General features: G+C 48.7%; 1 protein-coding gene across 4 annotated transcripts in view; it reads right to left on the bottom strand.

Annotated features, from left to right (window-relative positions):
* Positions 1–13,195: 13,195 nt before the first annotated feature.
* MAPK9 (mitogen-activated protein kinase 9) overlaps positions 13,196–19,401 on the bottom strand; it is a 59,028-nt gene continuing 52,822 nt past the window's right edge. For 3 of the 4 annotated variants that reach the window (XM_030315983.1, XM_030315973.1, XM_030315996.1), the window contains 3 exons: positions 19,124–19,187; positions 18,030–18,101; positions 13,196–16,286 (listed from right to left, as the gene is read on the bottom strand). In XM_030315983.1, coding sequence (XP_030171843.1) covers positions 16,144–16,286; positions 18,030–18,101; positions 19,124–19,187 — 279 coding nt within the window. In that variant the 3' untranslated portion in view covers positions 13,196–16,143. Of the gene's footprint in view, positions 16,292–18,029; positions 18,102–19,123; positions 19,188–19,401 lie in introns of all 4 variants that reach the window. The other variant, XM_030315989.1, reaches the window with a different exon arrangement.

Raw genomic sequence — 19,401 nt, 5'->3', positions numbered from 1 at the left:
GCCCGCCGTGCGCTCACGGCCGGCCCCGGAGCAGCGCGGCGCGGCGCCCCCTCGCGGCCACACGGGGAAGTGCGGGCCGCGCGGGCCGCGGGGTGGGGCTGCGGGCGCCCTGGCCAAGCAGGGCCCTTGCAGCTCCTCTCCTGGGGCCTCTGGTACCGCGGGCCGCGCTGCCCACGCGCGTCTCCTCTGCTCCAAGCCTCAGGGTCAAGGCCGAGCGTCTAGCCCTGCGTTCAGGGCCCTCCTTTGCTGCTCACCTCCCACCCCTGTGGCCAAGACCCACTATGAGCATCATTCGCTGCTCCCCCGAGCGTGGCTCCTGCTGGACTCTGCACCCGAACTGCCCCTCACTGACTTCCTCACCTGGCAAAGCTCTGGTACCCTAAGACCTTGGTTTACCCCCTTTCCTCATTGTTGGGCTCTGGCCACTCCTCTGGCCTCTCCTCCTTCTTCCATGGCCACTCAACTGTGGTTTGTGTCCCTGAGTCATGTGGGCACAGAGTGGGCATCAAGGGGGTGGGGAAGACTGCATGTAATCCCCCGACTGCCCTCCGTGGGAGAGGGACGGCAGGCCCAAGAACTGGCCGACAGGGAGGGTAGGTCACCACTCTGCGGACGCTGGGTGCTAGAAAGAAAATGGTGTGCTATTTCACTTTTATAATGGTGGAGAGAACCTGAAGAGGATCTGGTGAACTTCCTCAACTGGCTCCACCTGGACATTGAAAGCTTCCTGCTTTATTCCAACATAGACGTCAGGACAGCAGTCCTCTGTATCAGTTGTAACCTGACCAATGAGATGTGGCAGCAAACCCAACCCAAACAGCTCAAGCAAAAATAATTTATTGGCTCATGAAGCATTTTTTTTTTTTTAAAGCCAGGGCATGCTGCTTTCAGGAATAGCTAGATCCAGGTGCTGAAACAATATGAATAGGAATCTACCTCTCCCATCTCCTAGACCCGCTGTAGCAGAATGGCCCTCAGCAGCCTTGGGTTGACACTCTCAGAAAGAGCATACCTGCCTGATAGTTCTGGTGAGAGCCCGGGCTGCCACACACAGGCTCAGAGGAGCCTGGCTCAGGCCATTTCCAGAGACCTGGACAGTGAGGATCACAGGCCTGGGTGTTGCCTCCCTGGAGCTGGGGTGAATTTAGGTCTGTGTCAACCCTGAGAATGGATGGAGTAGGACTCTGTCTGCTCCAAGCATGTCTTGAGGGCTGTTTCCAGAATGCTGGACAAGTGAAAACAACAGAGTCCAGCCTATGGCTTGCATAGTTGGGGAAACTGAGGCCTGGAGTAAGTGAGCAGGTGCCTGCCTGGGGTGCACACATGTATTAGGGTTGTGGCTTGGTTGGACTGGCAGGGAGGCAACAGGGCCTTGGGACAAGACCAGGCCAGAGGCTGACCCCAGTGAGGCTGATGCCCAAGACCAATGTCAAGGGTCAGGCTGGAGTGAAGAGGCAAGGGGAGACAGGCAGGCTGGGGACGACGGCAGGTGCTGGGGCCAATCCTTAGGCTGGTGTGTTTGCTCCAATTCCCACCCCACACCCCTGGCCCTCAGGTGTGTTACCCAGAGGCATGCTGGGGGTCTAGGAAGAGAAGGTTGCAGGAGGGAACTTGTAAGAGCTGGCCCACTCACCTGTGACATGCAGGGGCCAGAGCAGCCATGAGGGACCCTCTAACTGACTGTAGTTGCAGAGAAGCAGGGCAGTCTCTCCCTACCCTGTCCCGTCTCTTTGAGCAAAAGCCTGGGGGTCACTGATGCATGATTGTCCCGCTGAGTGAGGGGTGGGGTGCTGGGAGTCAGGGGACAGGGCCTGGGAGAGCAGCTGAAACCCGAAAGCAAACTTTTTTGTGGCCGCAGTTCATGTCCCAAGTGGGTGAGTGGGCGGGGCTCTGCCCTGTGATGAGAGGAGGTGGCCGTGTCCCCTCCCACTGCACAAGAGGTCAGGTCGGCGGTGCCCAGCAGTCCCTTGGGCCGAGTCTTGAGGCCAGCATGGAGTTCTGGCCCAGGGTAGTACTGGCTGCTGGTGTGTATCCGGGCCCCGGGAGAGGTCTGGCCCAGTGTTGGTACCAGGTTTCTCCAGCCCCCTCCTAACTCCTCTGAGAACACACTGTCCAGCAAGGCCCCTTACCCTGCCCCGCCCCACCTACCTTCCTGCTCCCCAGAGTGTGGGGTCCGGGATGCAGGGGTAGCCTCCTGTGAGCTGTCAGCTCAGCTTACCTGCCCCCCACCCCCCCTGAGATATCCAGTGAATACTACCTGAAGCCCTGTGTGTGCCATAGAGAGCCCTGCCCCTTCAGAGCCCACAGTTTAGAGAGGAGACACTGAAACTAACCATACAAACAAAAGAATAACAAAAGCAATCTTTTCAGAGAGCGCTTAAGTGCCATACATTAATTAGTACAGGGTCAGGTGGTGGAGCGGGGCTGGGACTATTTTGGAGGGGAGGCTCAGGGAAGGACCCCTCTGCCCAGGGCATGTAGCGTTTGGGTTGAGACCTGAATAAGGAGCCAGCCCCACAAAGTCTGTGGGAGGAGCGTCCCGGGTAGAGGGGATAGCAGAAGCAAAGGCCCTGTGGACAGTACATGCTTCTCACCTTTGTGAGGAAGGAAAGAGGCCGGGTGCCTGGATGGGAGAAGAGGGTGGTGGACAGAGCAGGAGCCCAGGTGGAAGGAGGCAAGGCAGGTCGGGGCCTTCTGGGGCATGAGAAGCTGGGATTCTGGCCCAGGGGAGGCGATGTGCTGTCACCAGGTGTACTGGTCCTGGCACCCATGAGCCCTTTCTGGTACCCCGTGGCCCAGATGGTACCTGTCACACACAAGTGACTCTGAAGCCACCTGAGTTTGCTCCACTAGCCCAGCACTGGGATGGCAGGGCTGGGGTCCTTGTCCCCTGAGGAGGCTGCCCCTGGAGCTGCTGTACTGAGGGTGGATGAGAGGGAGGGGGTGGTGGGCAGGGGAAGGAGGCTGGGGGAGTCCTGAGAGTTATTGCTGGGAGAGAAGCCACTGGGTGATGGAAAGATGACAAGGATATGTGAGGGGTGACAGAGGCGCCTGGAGCCTAGCCAGAGTGGACAGGGGGCCTTCTGAGACTGTGGGGCCAGGGCGGCATTTGGAGGATGCCTGGAGGCGGCCAGATTTAGGGTTGCAGGGCCTGGTGTGGCCGTCATGGGTGACAGAAGGAGACACCAGGGTTCCAGTCGCTGCAGACACTCAGCCCCTGGACCCTGGGAGACCTGTCTGCCCCAACTCTTGGCTCAGCCAGAGCAGGTGACTCAGGGAGGAGCCTGACACCAAGAGGGACTGCTGAGCAGTGTCACCAATAACCTCAGAGAATGGTGAGGACAGAACTCTGGGCCCTGGCCCGTGTGTTTATTAGTGTAACTAACTCATAACTCATCTGTTCTTGGGTCTGGGAAAAATTCTTCGAATTTACTATAAGAGCAAAGCTCCAGGAAAAAGTCATCATATTGGCAGCCACTAGTGGGGGGCACTGTTAGGGACTGAATGTGTCCTCCCACCCCCAGCAAATTTACATGTTGAAATCCTAAACACCAAAGTCATGGTGTTACAAAGAGGTGGGCCTTAGGGAGGTTACTAAGTCAAGAAGATGAACCCTCATGGGGTGCTTGAGTGGCTCAGTTGGTTAAGCGTCTAACTTCAGCTCAGGTCATGATCTCATAGTTTGTGAGTTCAAGCCCCATGTTGGGATCTGTGCTAACAGCTCAGAGCCTGGAGCCTGCTTCAGATTCTGTGTCTCCCTCTCTCTCTACCCGTCTCCCTCCTTTGCTCATACTCTGTCTCTGTATCTCTAAAAAACAAATACACATTAAAAAAAAAAAAAGAAGGGGAACCCTCATGAATGGGATTCCTGCCTTTATAAAAGAGACCCTGGGGCACCTGGGTGGTTCAGTCGGTTGAGCATCCAACTTTGACTCAGGTCATGACTTCAGCTCAGGTCATGATCTCACAGTTTTGAGTTCAAGCCCCACATCGGGCTCACTGCTATCAGCACGGAGCCTGCTTCAGATCCTCTGTCCCCCTCTCTCTGCCCCTCCCCTGCTTGTGCTCTCTCAAAAATAAATAAATAAATAAATATTAAAAAAAAGAGAGAGAGAGAGAGAAAGACCCCAAAGATTTCCCTTGCCCCTCTGCCTTGTGAGGGCACAGGAAAAAGATGACCATCTATGAACCAAGAAGCAGGCTCCCACCAGAACTCAGTGATACCCACACCCTGATCTTGGACCTCCAGCCTCCAGGACTGTGAAAGAGAAGTTTCTGTTGTTTATAAGCCGCCCAGCCCATGGTACTTTGCCACAGAGGCCTGACTGAACTGAAACAGTCACATTCGATTATTGTTTATAGACCAGGGCCCTGACTACCCACCAATTCCCACTGGGTGGGGACCCGAGAGAGTGAGTGTGCACATATGTGTGTGCACTTGTGCTGTGTGTTCCATGTATGTACATGGTGCACGTGTGTGGTGTGTGTGTGTGTGTGGCTCGTGTCTGGCATGCATGTGTTGGGGGGACACGTGTGGGTTTGATCCCCTGCTGGGTCCTCCAGCACAAGGCTCCAAACAGGGCTGGTCTGAGGACAAGGGCAGGCATTACAGGTGGGGTCCCCCGGGAAGCAGAGCCTGAGACGTTAGTGCAGGTGGTTTATGTGGGTGGGGAGCCAGGGAGGACAGAGAGGGCTAAAGGGGAAGAGGGGACAGCCCACACAGGGTGCATTATTAGGATGGTTCCCATCATGGGTGTCACAGGCCCAAGCTTCAGGGAGCTGCGTAGGAAACGTCTTCACTTCTCCCGCTGGGCAGAGGCTTATCTGTGTCTCCTGACTTCCTGGTGGCTCTTGCATGAAGGCTGAGCAGACTTCGCATCTGAAGCAAAATTTCTGAGGCTGAAAAGCAGAGCGTGAGGTGGGCCCCTCCTGGCACATGCACAGAGCTGTCCACCCAGCTCGGAGGTAGGCGAGACTCAGCGCAGGGTGCAACGCTTGCCTGCAACATGTCCCTGTCTGGGAACCCTCAGGTTCCCTCAGGTGCCATGTAAGGGTCACATGCTTGCCCCTCCTCTTCTGCCAGAGTCGCCTGCAGGCAGCACTTCCGCCAGCCTGGGTGGCCACTAGGGGTGCACTGAGGTTCAGAGAAGCCCTTACAGGGTCCCGGAGGCAGCCTAAATCTGCAGGCCTGTGAGACACCTCCTGAGAGTCTTCAGCCTCCAAGCTCGGGGCACAGTTGCAATGTAACGGGCCCACAGGGTTCTTGGGGGGACTAATGGCATAAACGTCCTGTCTTCTCCAAGTGCTGCTCCTGGCACTTGCCACACCGGAGACCTCACTTGTCCAGGCTGTCAAATGTCGCTGTGCAGAGGCATCACCTGGAACTTGAGGAGAGGCGGTACCCCAAGACCCCCATTGAGACTTGGGTTTGGGGGGTTGAGATGTCCCCCAGTCTGTATGTGTCACAAGAGCCCCAGGTGACACAGATACAGGCAGAAGATGGGGCACACTCTGAGAAGTGCTGATGGCCAGGGGTATAGAGTGATCACCCCATTTGTGGCGGGGAGAGGAGAAGCCACCCAGAGATGTCCACATCCTAATCCTTGGAATCTGCAAATATTTGATCTTATACAGCAAAGGAGACGTGGCAGGTGTGATTCAGTTAGGACTCTGAGACGGGGACCTTATCCTGGATTATCTGGGGGAGCCCATGGATTCGCATGGGTGCTTGAAAGCAGAAGATAGGCAGAAGATTCAGAGAAAGAGGTGTGTAGACGGAAGCAGAGTCAGAGAGATGCCAGGCTGCTGGCTTGAAAATGGAGGAAAGGGGCCATGAGCCAAGGACTGTGGCCAGCCTCTGGAAGCAGGAAAAGGCAAGGAGCAGATCTTCCTCCTAGAGCCTCCAGGTGGAACTCGCCCTGCGAACACCTTGCTTTAAGTCCACAGAAACCCACGTGGGACTTCTGACCTACAGAATGTAAGCTAATACACTCGTGTTGTTTTGAGCCATTAAGTCTGTGGTAATCGGAGACAGCAACAATAGGAAACTAAGACCCCATTCCACAAAAGAGGCTCAGAGAGGGCAGGTGGCTTGTGCGGGTGGCACAGCAGAGCCAGGGTCCAATCCCTCCATGCTTTCCTCTGGCTGCCCTATGTGGGTTCAAGCCCCGTATCCGGCTCACTGCTGTCAGTGCAGAGTCCACTTCGGATCCTCTATCTCCCTCTCTCTCTGCCCCTCTCTCACTCACTCTCTCTCTCTCTCAAAAATAAACTTAACAAAAAAAAATAGAACTGACCAACAGGAAATCACAGAAGGTGGTTTGAGGACATCCATCTGTCCTAAATGTGATGCTGGCAATGAGCAGGATGGCAGTGGGAGCTCAAGTTTGAAAAACACCTGGGGAGGCAACTGGGGACACGGTGGTCACAGCCGCATCCTAGGAGGCTCATTCCAGGGTCGGGTGAAGGACAGACAGTAGCTGGGCAAGAGTGGCAGCCAGGAGACCCTTTGGCCACTACAGCCATGTCCCCATGCACAAGGGCTGATTTACAGTGCGGGTGGTGGTGGAGATGGGTGATAAAGTTGGGGGTTAGATCTTCCTTCACCCAGGCAACTTCTCTTTGTCTTTAGCTGTCAACTGACTTGCGTTAAGTATTTGATGGCGGCCACAGAGTGAGGTCTCCAGAGGCAGGGGCAGAGTGTCAGATTTATGGCCCACTTATTTATGAGCTGCCTGGCAAGCATTTGTCTAAATGAATGAAGGAATGGCCTGTGGTGGGGTGAGGTGAAGAGGGGACAGGAGGGGTCCTGGAAGGGGAGCCTGAAGAGCACTACAGCCCAGCTGAGGAGTCGGAACGTGGTCCTGGGGGAAGGATGCATTTAGATTTGCACAGAGGTGGCAGGATTTCCCTGGGCATCAGTGTTCTCTGCCTCCAGCTGGGCTGCTGGCTGTTTCTAGACAGGGGCAGGGGTGGGGGTTCAGGCTAAAGGGACGCCAGCACCGAGCTTCAGCAGGGCCACTGATCTGAGCTCAGCAAGGCTAGGCCTGGTCTATGTCCTCTTGCTGGGCACAGCCATGGCCTATTTGTCCTGGTCAGTGGTGCCAGGTGGTCTCATACTGGTGGTGTGCATGCATTTCTGGTGGCGAGTTTGCATGCGTGTACATGCACACACACACACACACACACACACACACACACACATTCACTCCAGTCTCCATCAGGATGTGTCTTCAGGCTGTGGCTTCGGGATGTTTGACATTTTCTGCTTCTTCCTGCTCTTCCCTGAATAAGCCTGGACACTCCCCAAAGGAAGCTCTTTTCTATTCAGAGTTTTGTGGGCAATTTACAAAAAAACAACAAAAAAAATAGGTTATTTATTGCCACAGTTGTGTTGAGTCACCCTTGAATTCTGGAATAAACCGTACAATGTTGGATTCAGTTAGCATCTCTGAAAAGGGCACACAATCTTGATCTTTTTCCAGTTTTCGAATCAAGATTATACTAACCTCCTAAACTGAGTTGGGTGGTTTGAAAATTTTGGATAAGATAGGGTTTTTCTGTTTTTGTGGAAGTTTAGTAAAAATCGACCTGTTAAGACTGATTGGTCCTGGAGGGATTTAGGGGTGTCGGGGTGGGCTTTGGTTGCCATTTCCCTTTCTCTGATGATCACTGGTCCATTGGAGTTTTCTGGAGGCCATCCAGAGCATACTTGTCCAGCCTCAGACTCTGTCTGGGCACACACTGGCCCTTAAAATTTTTTTTTAATTTTTATTCTTGAGAAAGAGAGAGAGAGAGAGAGAGAGAGAAAGTACATGCTTGGGGGAGGGGCAGAGAGAGAGGATCCCAAGCAGGCTCCACGCTGTCAGTGCAGAGCCTGACTCAGGGCTCAAACGCATGAATCGTGATATCATGACTTGAGCCGAAACCAAGAGGCGGACACTTAACTGACTGAGCCACACAGGTGCCCCTAAGTTTCTCATTCTTGATTGTATTTTCTAACATATGTTTACATGGAATATACATATTTTGAATTAAAAAATTGTTTTAATGTTTATTTATTTTTGAGACAGAGAGAAGCAGAGCATGAATGGGGGAGGGGCAGAGAGAGGGGGAGACACAGAATCAGAAGCAGGCTCCAGGCTTTGAGCTGTCAGCACAGAGCCCGATGCGGGGCTCGAACTCATGAACCACGAGATCGTGACCTGAGCCGAAGTCAGATGCTTAACTGACTGAGCCACCCAGGAGCCCCTTTGCATTTTTTGAAATAGGGAGCAGATGGGAGGAGAGGAGGTGAAGAAAGGGAATATAGACTTCTGGTGCAAAGAGGAGCAATCGAGGGTGATATTAGGTGCTGAGCTCACTCTCTCTAACTTGGCTGAACTGAAGGTGGGATACGGAGGAGAGGGACTGAGAGATATCACACAGCACAGAGACTCCGGTAGGAGTGAGGGTTCTGCAGAGGGCTGGGTACAGGAGCGGGTGAGGGCAGGGGGGCAGGCCGTGCTGGTCCCTAGCACTTCCCCTAGCCACCACCACTGAGAAGATGTGAGAATAAATATGTACAGGTGAGTGTTGCTGCTCAAATATTTATTTCTTATAGCTTCTTTTTTTTAAATTTATGTTTGTGTATTTTTGAGAGAGAGAGAGCATGAACAGGGGAGAGGCAGAGAGGGAAGGAGGCAGACGATCAAGACAGAGGATCTGAATGAAGCGGGCTCTATGTGGACGGCAGAGAGCCTGATGCGGGGCTTGAACCCACGATCCGTGAGATCATGACCTGAGCAGAAGTCAGACACTTCCAGGCACCCCATCTTATAGCTTCTTTGGTCTGTCAACTGACTGCTTGAAAGTACTGAAGAGATCTACTTTGAAACAGAGAGCTGTCCAAATGTACCTCTGAGGGTCTGTATGGAGCTCTAGGCTGGATTAAAATCAGATGAAAATGAAGTAGCATGAATATTTTTAGTTGAAAAGGAAAGCAAACAGGCGAAGCCTCAGAAGAGGTTACTCAAGGCGCTAAACCTCTGAGGTCACACACACACACGGCTTGAGCCTGGCTCTGCCCCATGAGAATGCTGTCATCAGCAGGCCCCTGCGGAATCACGGTTACAGACTTCCGAACACATCCCGCCTTCATTCACCCGGAAACAAAATAAGGCCACCACGTGCTACCACCCTGCTCCCCTCCCCAATTCACTTAACTGGGGACATGGGGACAACTGGCTGTGTTTTCTAAGTGGCCACAGGACATCAAGAATGTAGATATAGAAGGGGAAGCTGGCACTCACCGCCCAAGAGAAAACAAAAGAATGAATTCGGAGCACCAGCACGTGGTGACAAACTGATTTCTCTTCTTGAAACGTGACTAGGAAGTAGATCAGAGCGTGCTGCCAAAGTGCCTTCGTGATTTTGGTGTGGGTCCAACACCCTTCTTCCTGACCTCGTGGCAAGATAACACTTCCACATGGGCTGCACGACATTGCTGTTGAGGCCCTCCTCCCCCAGAAGGTGACAAAACACTGGCCATGTGGGTCCCTCTCTGTGACTGCTGGGGTCTGCCCTTGGGCTCTGTCCTGCTGCTCAAGGCTGTTAATCACCACTTGGATGGATTTTCAGAAGACCCGCTCGTGCTCATAAAACTGACAGAGGTCACAAGCTAGCAGAGAGAACCCTTATGAAGAATGACAGACCCTGGATTAAGTGCAATGTCACAAAACCCAGCGGTTCTGATGGACTACAGGTGTTGGGTGTGACTGTTGGGTGTGACTGTAGCTGCTAAAGCTAAGGCCAGTTGATGTGCTAATTAGCTGGGGAGGCCCTGGATGCAGAGCACACCCCTCGGGCTGCATCTGGAATATTACACGTTCCCCTCAGGGCCCATATTTGCAGGGTGAGCCAAGGTGGTGAGGCTCTGGGGGCTTTTTCATGTGAGAGAGACGTGGATGACCTTTGGCTTCAAGCTGGAGAAAGGAAGACATGGAGCTTACTCTTTCGACTAACGTAGTCAATCCTGTCTCATGGGATGGATCACACCCCCTCTGTTTCACCCAAGGGGAGGGCCTGGGGTCCAGCGGTGGAAGCTTGGGAGTCAGGGTGCGGTTCTGATTAAAGAAGAACTTTCTAATGGTCAAAACTACAAAAAACTCCATGGGAAGGGGGCCCTTCCCTTCACTAAAGCCATGTGAGCACAGGCTTGGCGGCCATCTCTGGTGGATTCCGGCCGTGAACGAGGTGTTGACTGGAGGGCCTCTCCATCCATCGTCATGTTTTATGAAAGCCAAGTGAATGAATGAAATGAAGTTTAAAGCATGCTTATAAAGATTGTAAGAAGGTCACAGGGATGCTTTAGAAGAACGGGAGAAAATATTACTGGAGAATCAACAATTTAAAGTAGGGATTTCAGGGGCGTCTGGGTGGCTCAGTCGGTTGAGTGTCTGACTTTAGCTCAGGTCAGGATCTCACGGTTTGTGAGTTTGAGTCCTGCATCGGGCTCGCTGCTGTCAGCAAGAAGCCTGCTTTGGATTCTCTGTCTCCCTCTCTCTCTGCCCCTCCCCCGCTCACACACTGTCTCTCAAAAATAAACATTAAAAAAATAAAGTAGCGATTGAAGTGCGAGTTCAGTTTATCTCAAAGCTCAGCACGAACTTCTTTAAAATGAAGAGTTGGATTTCATTTTATCCGCATCTCCACAAAGTCTGTATAAGCTTGTAGCTCCTTTCAATCTTGCACCTAAATTCCACATGGAAGGAATTGAAATGACCCATTTCACTGGACCTGGACCCTTATATTCTCTTTTTGACATCAAATAAGCCCTACTGAGTAGTGCTGGGGTTCAGAGTGAAGATGTCCCTGGTTATGTCCCATGTCACCCCACGTGCAAGTGTCAGGGCCAGTAAGAGCAAAACAGGCTTCTACAGTCTCTGCTTCCCTCGATGGACACCAAGCATCTACAAGCTGCTCCAGGGATGGGAGCTTTTAACACGGTTACCCACCAGGGGCAGTACCCCTCGGAAAGCGTGGCAGAATTTTGTGCTCATGGCATTTTTCTTGGGAGAGGGGCCCTGTCTGCTTCAGACCACCAAAGGGGCTTATGAATAAAAGAAGCCTGAGCTCTGCACCTGCAGGAACATAAGGCAGCGCGTAGAGGCTCTGTACTCTCTCTTGACTCCGCCAGGGCTGCAGCCTCGGGGTTGTGCGGGGCTGGGGCTGTGTTAGAGAACTTCCCTTCCCACTTTAAAGTGCCAGCAGAGGGGGCGCCTGAGTGGCTCAGCTGGTTAAGCGTCTGACTCTTGATTTCGGCTCAGGTCATGATCTGATGATTTGTGGGCTGAAGCCCCACATCAGGCTCTGCACTGACAGTACCGAGCCTACTTGGGATTCTCTCTCTCCCTCTCTTTCTGCCCCTCCCCTGCTCATGTACTCTCTTTTTTTTGTCTCTTTCTCTCAAAATAAATAAGTAAACTTAAAAAAAAAGCGCCAGGGGCGCCTGGGTGGCGCAGTCGGTTAAGCGTCCGACTTCAGCCAGGTCACGATCTCGCGGTCCGGGAGTTCGAGCCCCGCGTCGGGCTCTGGGCTGATGGCTCAGAGCCTGGAGCCTGTTTCCGATTCTGTGTCTCCCTCTCTCTCTGCCCCTCCCCCGTTCATGCTCTGTCTCTCTCTGTCCCAAAAATAAATAAACGTTGAAAAAATTAAAAAAAAAAAAAAAAAAAGCGCCAGCAGAGAAAGGGTAGTGGCAAACACTCTTGCTCACAAGAACCCTAGGCCCCCAAAACCTTGGTCTTTCCAACTGTGAAGGAGCGTGTGGCCAAAGGCCTTGAGGACTCGGTTAATGAATAGTTCCCAATGGCCATGATGGGCACGTCCCTTCTAAATTCTGGTCACATGGTCTCAGCAATACATGACTGGCCACTCTGTCTGTTTGTTACCAGTTGTCCTGTTTAAAAACAAAATATTGAGTAATTGCCTTATTGCCAAAGGTAACCTTATGCTTAAATTCATATAAGGCACCATAGCATCTTTAGGACGTTAGGTTGTTTTGAACGATTACCCTCCCCCCTACCAAAAAGCCCCACCCCAATACACTCACCATTCCATTCAATAACTGAAAAGTATTTTAGTACCATCTGTACTGAAGGGGGTATGCTACAGAAATGGAACCCAGACCTATATGAGGGACATGTGTTCCTTCTTTACAGAACTTTAAAAATAAGACTGATGAACTCATCTATCTGGAATGATTCTAGCCCTTTTATTATCTGTATTATTTTTTATTTTAAAAATCTTTTTCTGTTTATTTTTTTGAGAGAAAGAGAGAGCAAGCAGGGGAGGGACAGACAGAGAGACAGAAAGAATCCCAACCAGGCTCTGAGCTGTCTGTGCAGAGCCAGATGTGGGGCTTGAATTTACAAATACTGAGATCATGACCTGAGCAGAAACCAAGAGTTGGACGCTTAACTGATGGAGCTACCCAGGCACCCCTGATTCTAGCTAGCCCTCTTAAAAAGCAGAGAAAAGAAAGTGAGCTGTGAAGGACACTTCTAGTCCTGTAGGTTTTTTTTTTTTTTTTTTTAACGTTTAGTTATTTTTTTTGAGACAGAGCATGAACAGGGGAGGGTCAGAGAGAGAGGGAGACACAGAATCTGAAACAGGCTCCAGGCTCTGAGCTGTCAGCACAGAGCCCAACGCGGGGCTCGAACTCACGGACCGCGGGATCATGACCTGAGCCGAAGTCAGACGCTTAACCGACTGAGCCACCCAGGCGCCCCAGTCCTGTGGTTTTTAAGTCCTGAACATCTTAAAGTGTCTCCGAAACAGAAGCAAAGTCAAGGTGGCTCATCCCGTGCACAAACCCACAAGCACACAGGCACCATTAATGATTTAGGATTTTAAGTAATATGAGGAAAGACTGATGAGCCACGCCTTGTGAGAAAAACAATTACACCAATACTGGGAATACTGGATTTTGTACTTGCCTAGTTTTGAAAATCGAGATTCAGAAATTTGCAGAATATTTTCAGGGAGAGAAGTCCAAGACATGTTTTGACTTTCAATTAAAAATATCTGTTAATATTGCTGGAAATGATGACACTCCGACATTGACCGTGTTCACGTTAAATCTGTAATCGGAGATGGTGACGTAGAAATATAGTCAATTGTCACTTAAAAACACACAAAAATTGGACATGCTATACACTTGTCTTTTAAAATGTATCTATATTATTTTCACCAATCAAAACACACAGAATATATTTTATTATAAAACATTAGGCAATGTTACTTTTGAGATATGCAGTCTGAAAGGTCACACCTGTATTTACTACCAGTATGAAACACCAGTGGAGTACATTAGAAATCAACCAGACAAACTCGTACATCATTACCATGACTCACACGGTATCGAATCTGGATTAAACCGGGATCCCATCCAGGGATGTCAGCAAGGGGCCCCGCTAAGAGTTTTTTCCTTTCAGCACTGAGGCTCTGAGTTCTGTGTCCCGAAGAGAAAAATAGAGCCCCACTTCCGTTTCCACCACCACAACTGATCAATATTGAGCAGTCTGTGTTTCCACAATGTTCTCCTACTCTGATAGACTCTACCTGCTCTTGAGGTCAAGACCCGATGTAGGGGGAGGCAGTCATTTCCTTTTTGACCAAAAAATAAGCCAACAAATAAAATAAACCTAGTCCAAATTCCAGGCTAATAATAAATTACCTGGTTTATAAAAATATGTGTCCAAAATAGTTACTTCCAGGGTTGTGTACAATATAAATTACAAAAATAAAATAGAAAAGATGAAAAAGTTGAGCACGTTTTAGTTCTTTATCTAACGTCAGTATTCACCCACAGAGAGCGGTTTGAAACCATCTGCGTTGCACCAGGACCCTGGTGCATCTCGGCTCAGGAGGGAGGACCCTGAAGTGGGGTGAGGTATTTCTGCGGAGCTCTGCTGTCTGCAGCCCTGTGGCCTGTCCTCGGTGCCCTCGCTGCTACCTGGTAGAAGGTGGGCTCGGCAGGAAACCCATCTGCACCAATACAGGCTCCCCCCATGAACGCACGGAGGAATGAGTAAGCAGGAAGCCAGTCTGCGGGGGCACCCAGCTCCGCTTACAAATGGCGCCCAGCGAGGAGCTGAATGTGCCCACGGCATCCCCGTGCTGGGTTCACGTAAGCCTAGGGCAGATAAAGCATTTGAAAGATTCTCCTCTTTCTTTGCTTTTCTTTTTAAAGATAGATTTAGTAAAGTCTTTTTGAAGAATGCATATTAGTGAGAAGGCTGTTGTAAATGTTTATATGTGTATGATGATAACTTTCTTCACTATACCATCAGGCCTCTGAAACTAGAACCACCCTAAGCCATCTAATAGGTGTTTCTGCTTCAGTCCAAGTTAGTATTTCCATCTTGTACTTGAATGTGTCTAAACCTCACAATATAAAACTATTTCTTGCTTCAGTATGATTTTTTTTCATCAAGGGTTCCAGTTTCCAGTGATAAGACCAACCAATAAGATACGCAACTGGTACAGACAGAATTGTATATTTTAGGTAATATTTATGATAGACTTTCTTATCAAAGTTCCTCTTCAGAACACATTCTATAGAATGTTAACCCAGTCGATAGCTTCTGCAACAGTGAAACACAAGATATGAATCTGTAACACAATAAGCTCAAGGGACAAGCATCATGAGCACAGGTGGCCAAAATGTGACCATTGTAACTCCATTTCTGCAGTGATGCTTCAATACTCAGTATGTTAGTGAACTCTGAATGATTTCCATATCAGAAAGTCTGAAAGCATCAATTTCAGGTGAGCAGTTTTAAATCAGAAAAGACTCAATAGTTAATCACTACTCTTGAGGGTGCTTCCTCCATATCCCCGTGAGGAGTTTTTCCCAGAAAATTCATGGGTTTCCCTCAGGAAAAGGAAATGCTCCATAAGTGGAAAACACCACCACCACACAGGCCTTCCAAATCACCTTGCTTCCTAAAACAGACCCAAGGGAGGGGGGGCATTTAATGTGGTTTCTTTCAGCAAAGAAAGAAAATCGAGTATGAACGAACGTTAGATTAGAAACCGGAAACGCTGCCTTGGGAGATGGTGCGTCTCACCTTGAATGAGGGAAGGTAAGAGAGGACCCTGAGCAGTCTCGGGCAAAGCAAGCACTTGGAAAGTGACTGCGGTCGCCTTCAGTGACCATTTCGCAAAATTCTACCCTTGCCGCTGATGGATTCAAGAATCTGTCGGCCATCATGTCATTGATGTGGAGTGTTAGGTGCCTGATAAAGAAGGTGAAGTTTTAGGTAGCATCTTAAATTAATACGTCCAGAAGACCAGGAAAACAGAGCAAGGGTAGATAGGATTTTAAAGGTATATATGGCCTAAGCAGCACAAAACTTAAAATTTTATCATGCAATAAAGCTGAATGCACAGTCATCCCAGATTAAGACAATTTAGAGGAAATAAAGTGTCCCTACAAGTGTCTTGGTTTTAGCAGTGATAATTCTCAGCCCAAAACATGACAAATTTAAGAAAAGTTGTATTTTTTATTTATTAAATAGATTTAATTATATTCCTTCTGAAATACAAAAGATAGAATAAATCATACCATAAAAGAAGGTAAGATATGATAATATGATGGTGGCCAATTAATACACATAAATCTATTTTTTCTGGACAGACACCAAATCACTTCAGAGGATTAAGAGATCATTCTAGAAGCAGCACTACCTGGAAGATTATTTGGCATTTAGATACTGATTTCCAAAGTGCTAGATGGCAAGAGCAAGCACATGTGGTCACATGCATAGAAGTCCCAACAGTTACTGAGGATGAGAAATTGTCACCACTATTACCGTACAACTTAAAAAAAAAAAAATCACCTATTCTAATTGCTCACCTGAAATGACCTTGAACATAATCTCTAAGAGTGTGGCTTGCACTTGTTTCCTTCAGACATGATCTGCTTCATTTTATAATCTAGGCAGGCAATCCTATTAGAACTGAGTAGGGGCAAGGCATTGTGTTTCTTACATGCAGAACATGGAGTTTTTTCTATTTGGTTCCATCAACCCCCCCAAGCATTTCAGGCCCATGGAAGCGAGAATTCCTTCACTGATGACAAGCTCTGCTGCTCATAACTTATCATCGACAACCTTCCAGGGGTCCCGTCGAGGCATCGAGGCTGCTGTCTGTGTCTGAGGCCAACGTCTGCTCGGTTGACATGGATGAGATGTCGTTGATGGAGGACGACTCGGAAGGAGTGGCGTTGCTACTTACTGGTGCATCTGTGCTAAGAAAACCAAATATAATAAAATCTGAGGCACGACATTGCTGCAGGTTCGGGCAGTGAGACTTTAGGCCATCCCTCAGCCCCGTGCTCGTGTGGTTCCCTGGCCCACCTGCAACATTCTTCTTTTCTTCCCAGTGGCAAAATGTCACATATGTGCATGTGTATAATCATCTTAAAAAATACCTGCTGCTTTAGGGGTGCCTGGGTGGCTCATTTGGTTAGGCGTCCGACTTTGGCTCAGGTCATGATCTCACGGTTCGTGAGTTTAAGCCCCATGTTGGGCTCTGTGCTGACAGCTCAGAGCCTGGAGCCTCTGCTTTGGATTCTGTGTCTCCCTCTCTCTCTGCCCCTCCCTGCTCACGCTCTGTCTCTCAAAAATAAACATTAACAAAAAAGTAAAAAAAAAAAAACAAACCTGCTGCTTTAAAAAATATTTTTAATAGAAAAACTACTGAACCTGTCCTACAACGATCAGTGTCACAAAAAGGCTGAAGCCCAAATAGGGTTCAGGTGTCCATCAACACTTTGTCCAAGGAGAAAAGCAGTAATCTTTGAAGAATTCTTTTCTAATAAAAACACCTGCTAGCAGAAACAAAGACTGTATACAAACAAAACAACAACAAAAAAAAAAAAAAAAAAGGAAAAAATTTAGCGGCCTCTTGTTCATTTTATTTTATACATCCCCAAAACTGACATTTTGAATTTTTAAGGTATGTGAAACTATCCTATTTCCTACCGTCCATATTTTAGTCTGGTTTGAGCAAAAATAAAACATCCAAGCTCTCAGAGGTCAGTGCTTGCAGTCTGAAATTTGTGTTTAGTTAACCACAAGCACCTAAAGTGTGGAAGTTATATAATCTCTAGATGCTTGACACATAGATCATGCTGAATACAAAATTCAAGAAAAGTAAGCAGTGCAATCTGCACTTCTGTGTGTGCACGTGTGCTTTTGGGGAGGGGGGTGCGAGGTGAGGAAGTAAGTATAACTTGAAGGATTTCATTTAGGAAGCAGGTGGGATCCTACGGACCTAAATTAACACCACATATGTCTCTAGCAGTCATACAATGAATCTACCGCTAGGTAGATCAAATAGAAATATGGGAGAATTATATGAACAGTTTTTCTCAAAGAAAACCAAATTCCATTTTTCTTAGATTTGCACTGATTTTCTTTTTAAACTGGGTGGAGCCAATATGAAGAGGGTCATGCACATAAGAAATGTTTAAAAAAATTTTTTTTAATGTTTAGTAATTTTTAAGAGACAGAGAGAGAGAGAGCGAGCGAGCAGGGGAGTGGCAGAGAGAGAGGGAGACACATAATCTGAAGCAGGCTCCAGGTTCTGAGCCATCAGCACAGAGCCTGACGCGGGGCTCGAACTCGTCAACCGTGAGATCATGACCTGAGCAGAAGTTGGACGCTTAACTGACTGAGCCACCCAGGCGCTCATTAAATTAAAACATTGGAAGCGTTTTAAATTCAACTCCCTCGTCTGTAAATGGAGCTGATGGCAGCAGTTGCAAGCATGAGACGAGACTGTCTATAATGCAGTTAGCTTAGTGCCTGGCCTGTCAGTAATATGTTAGTTGTCACAGCCAAGACAAACCCAAACAGGAAGACTACCTCACACAAGGAGCTTCCAGATCCAGGGCCGGTCGAGCTGGCATTTAATGCATCACTGCCATTTGGAAAAGTTGTACAGGGAAAAGGAGAACATCAACTATTAAAGCAATCACTAACCTGAAGGCTGATCTTTCACAACACCATTCTTGCTTCTTTCTTCCCAGTCCAGTACTTCTTTGTAAATCAGCTCTTCAAACAGAAATGCAAGTTAAAAGGCTCCATCACTTTCTCTGCATCTCTGAACCCTGCTTCCAAATCAATTGAAACCCCTCCAAGGGCACTGTGGTGTCTTATTTTTAATTGTGATATACAGTTAATTCAATAATATCTTTTGCCTAGATCACAACATCCACACTTTGTTGATCCATTACATCCTTCAGCCCAACTGTTAAGGCAGCCAAAAATGCAGGCAGTTGTAAATTCACATGTGGGTTTTACGAGGGGCAGGGGACTAGTAAAGTGGCTCTCACAGAACATTTTAAAGGATTGGATGCTTTTGTACTGTTTGCACATGTTTCTCTCCATCGTTACTTGGGATTCTCCAAATGGAACCAGTACCCATATGTCGGCCAGAAGCCCCTCCAGAGTGGCCAGAAATTAATCCAAATTCCTCAGTCCTTTCTTGGCTTCAACTTCAGTTTCTTCCATCCTCCCTGGTGAGAAAAGCTAACAACCTACTAAAGATGCATTAGGGGTTTCTACCATTTTGGTATTTGTGAACCAGGATGAGCACCTTGCAAGCATTTCCTGAGGCTCACAAGGCCGCTCTTGGCCAGAGTGTGGCCATGTGTGTCACCCTGTTGAATGTTCATGAAGGTCACGGCATCCCCGATACCCTGGGGAAAGCAGACATAATCTGCTTGGGCAAGACCCGTTGCCACTTCTGACCTCCACTGACCAGGGTTCTTTCTCAATGACCCCTGATTCTGCTTTTTAATGAAAAATTATTAGTTCAACCTCCTGATTACTGGCTGAATTTGCGGTGGGTTGTTTGGTCAATCTTACAATCTTTGGAAGCAAATGGTATGCAGTTCCAATGTGCTCCTCTCTAATTCTGTTATCTTCAAGTTCCTTCTCTACCAGGGAGGGGCAAGAGATGGGCCAAGAGAGACTCTGCCCCTTCCCTAGGAAGGCTACTGCAACAAGTGAAAAGCCGCCCCTTTACAGGACTTGAAGAAGTGCCATGAGTAAGGGGCAAAATCAGCGCTTACCTTTCCACTCCTCGATTGCATGCTCTCTTTCTTCCAACTGGGCATCATAAATCTGAGGTGGTGGCTGAAATCACAGTTAAAGTCAATGGTTAAAACAGGAATGAGGCATGAATAAGACCATAACATCACTGTGAAGATTCTAATCTATTTGTCATGTGGCTTTCATGCAATATATGGCTTCTTAGAGATTTCCTCCTAAGTGTGATATTACATCAGTTTTGGAATCAAAATAATTAGGGAAAAAATTAACCAAAAAAATATGGCCCTCTTAACAATCA

This window comes from Lynx canadensis, chromosome A1 (assembly GCF_007474595.2).
Source record: "Lynx canadensis isolate LIC74 chromosome A1, mLynCan4.pri.v2, whole genome shotgun sequence".
Taxonomy (NCBI): domain Eukaryota; kingdom Metazoa; phylum Chordata; class Mammalia; order Carnivora; family Felidae; genus Lynx; species Lynx canadensis.
The sequence above is the reverse complement of the archived record's forward strand: the minus strand, read 5'-3'. Positions and strand labels throughout refer to the sequence as shown.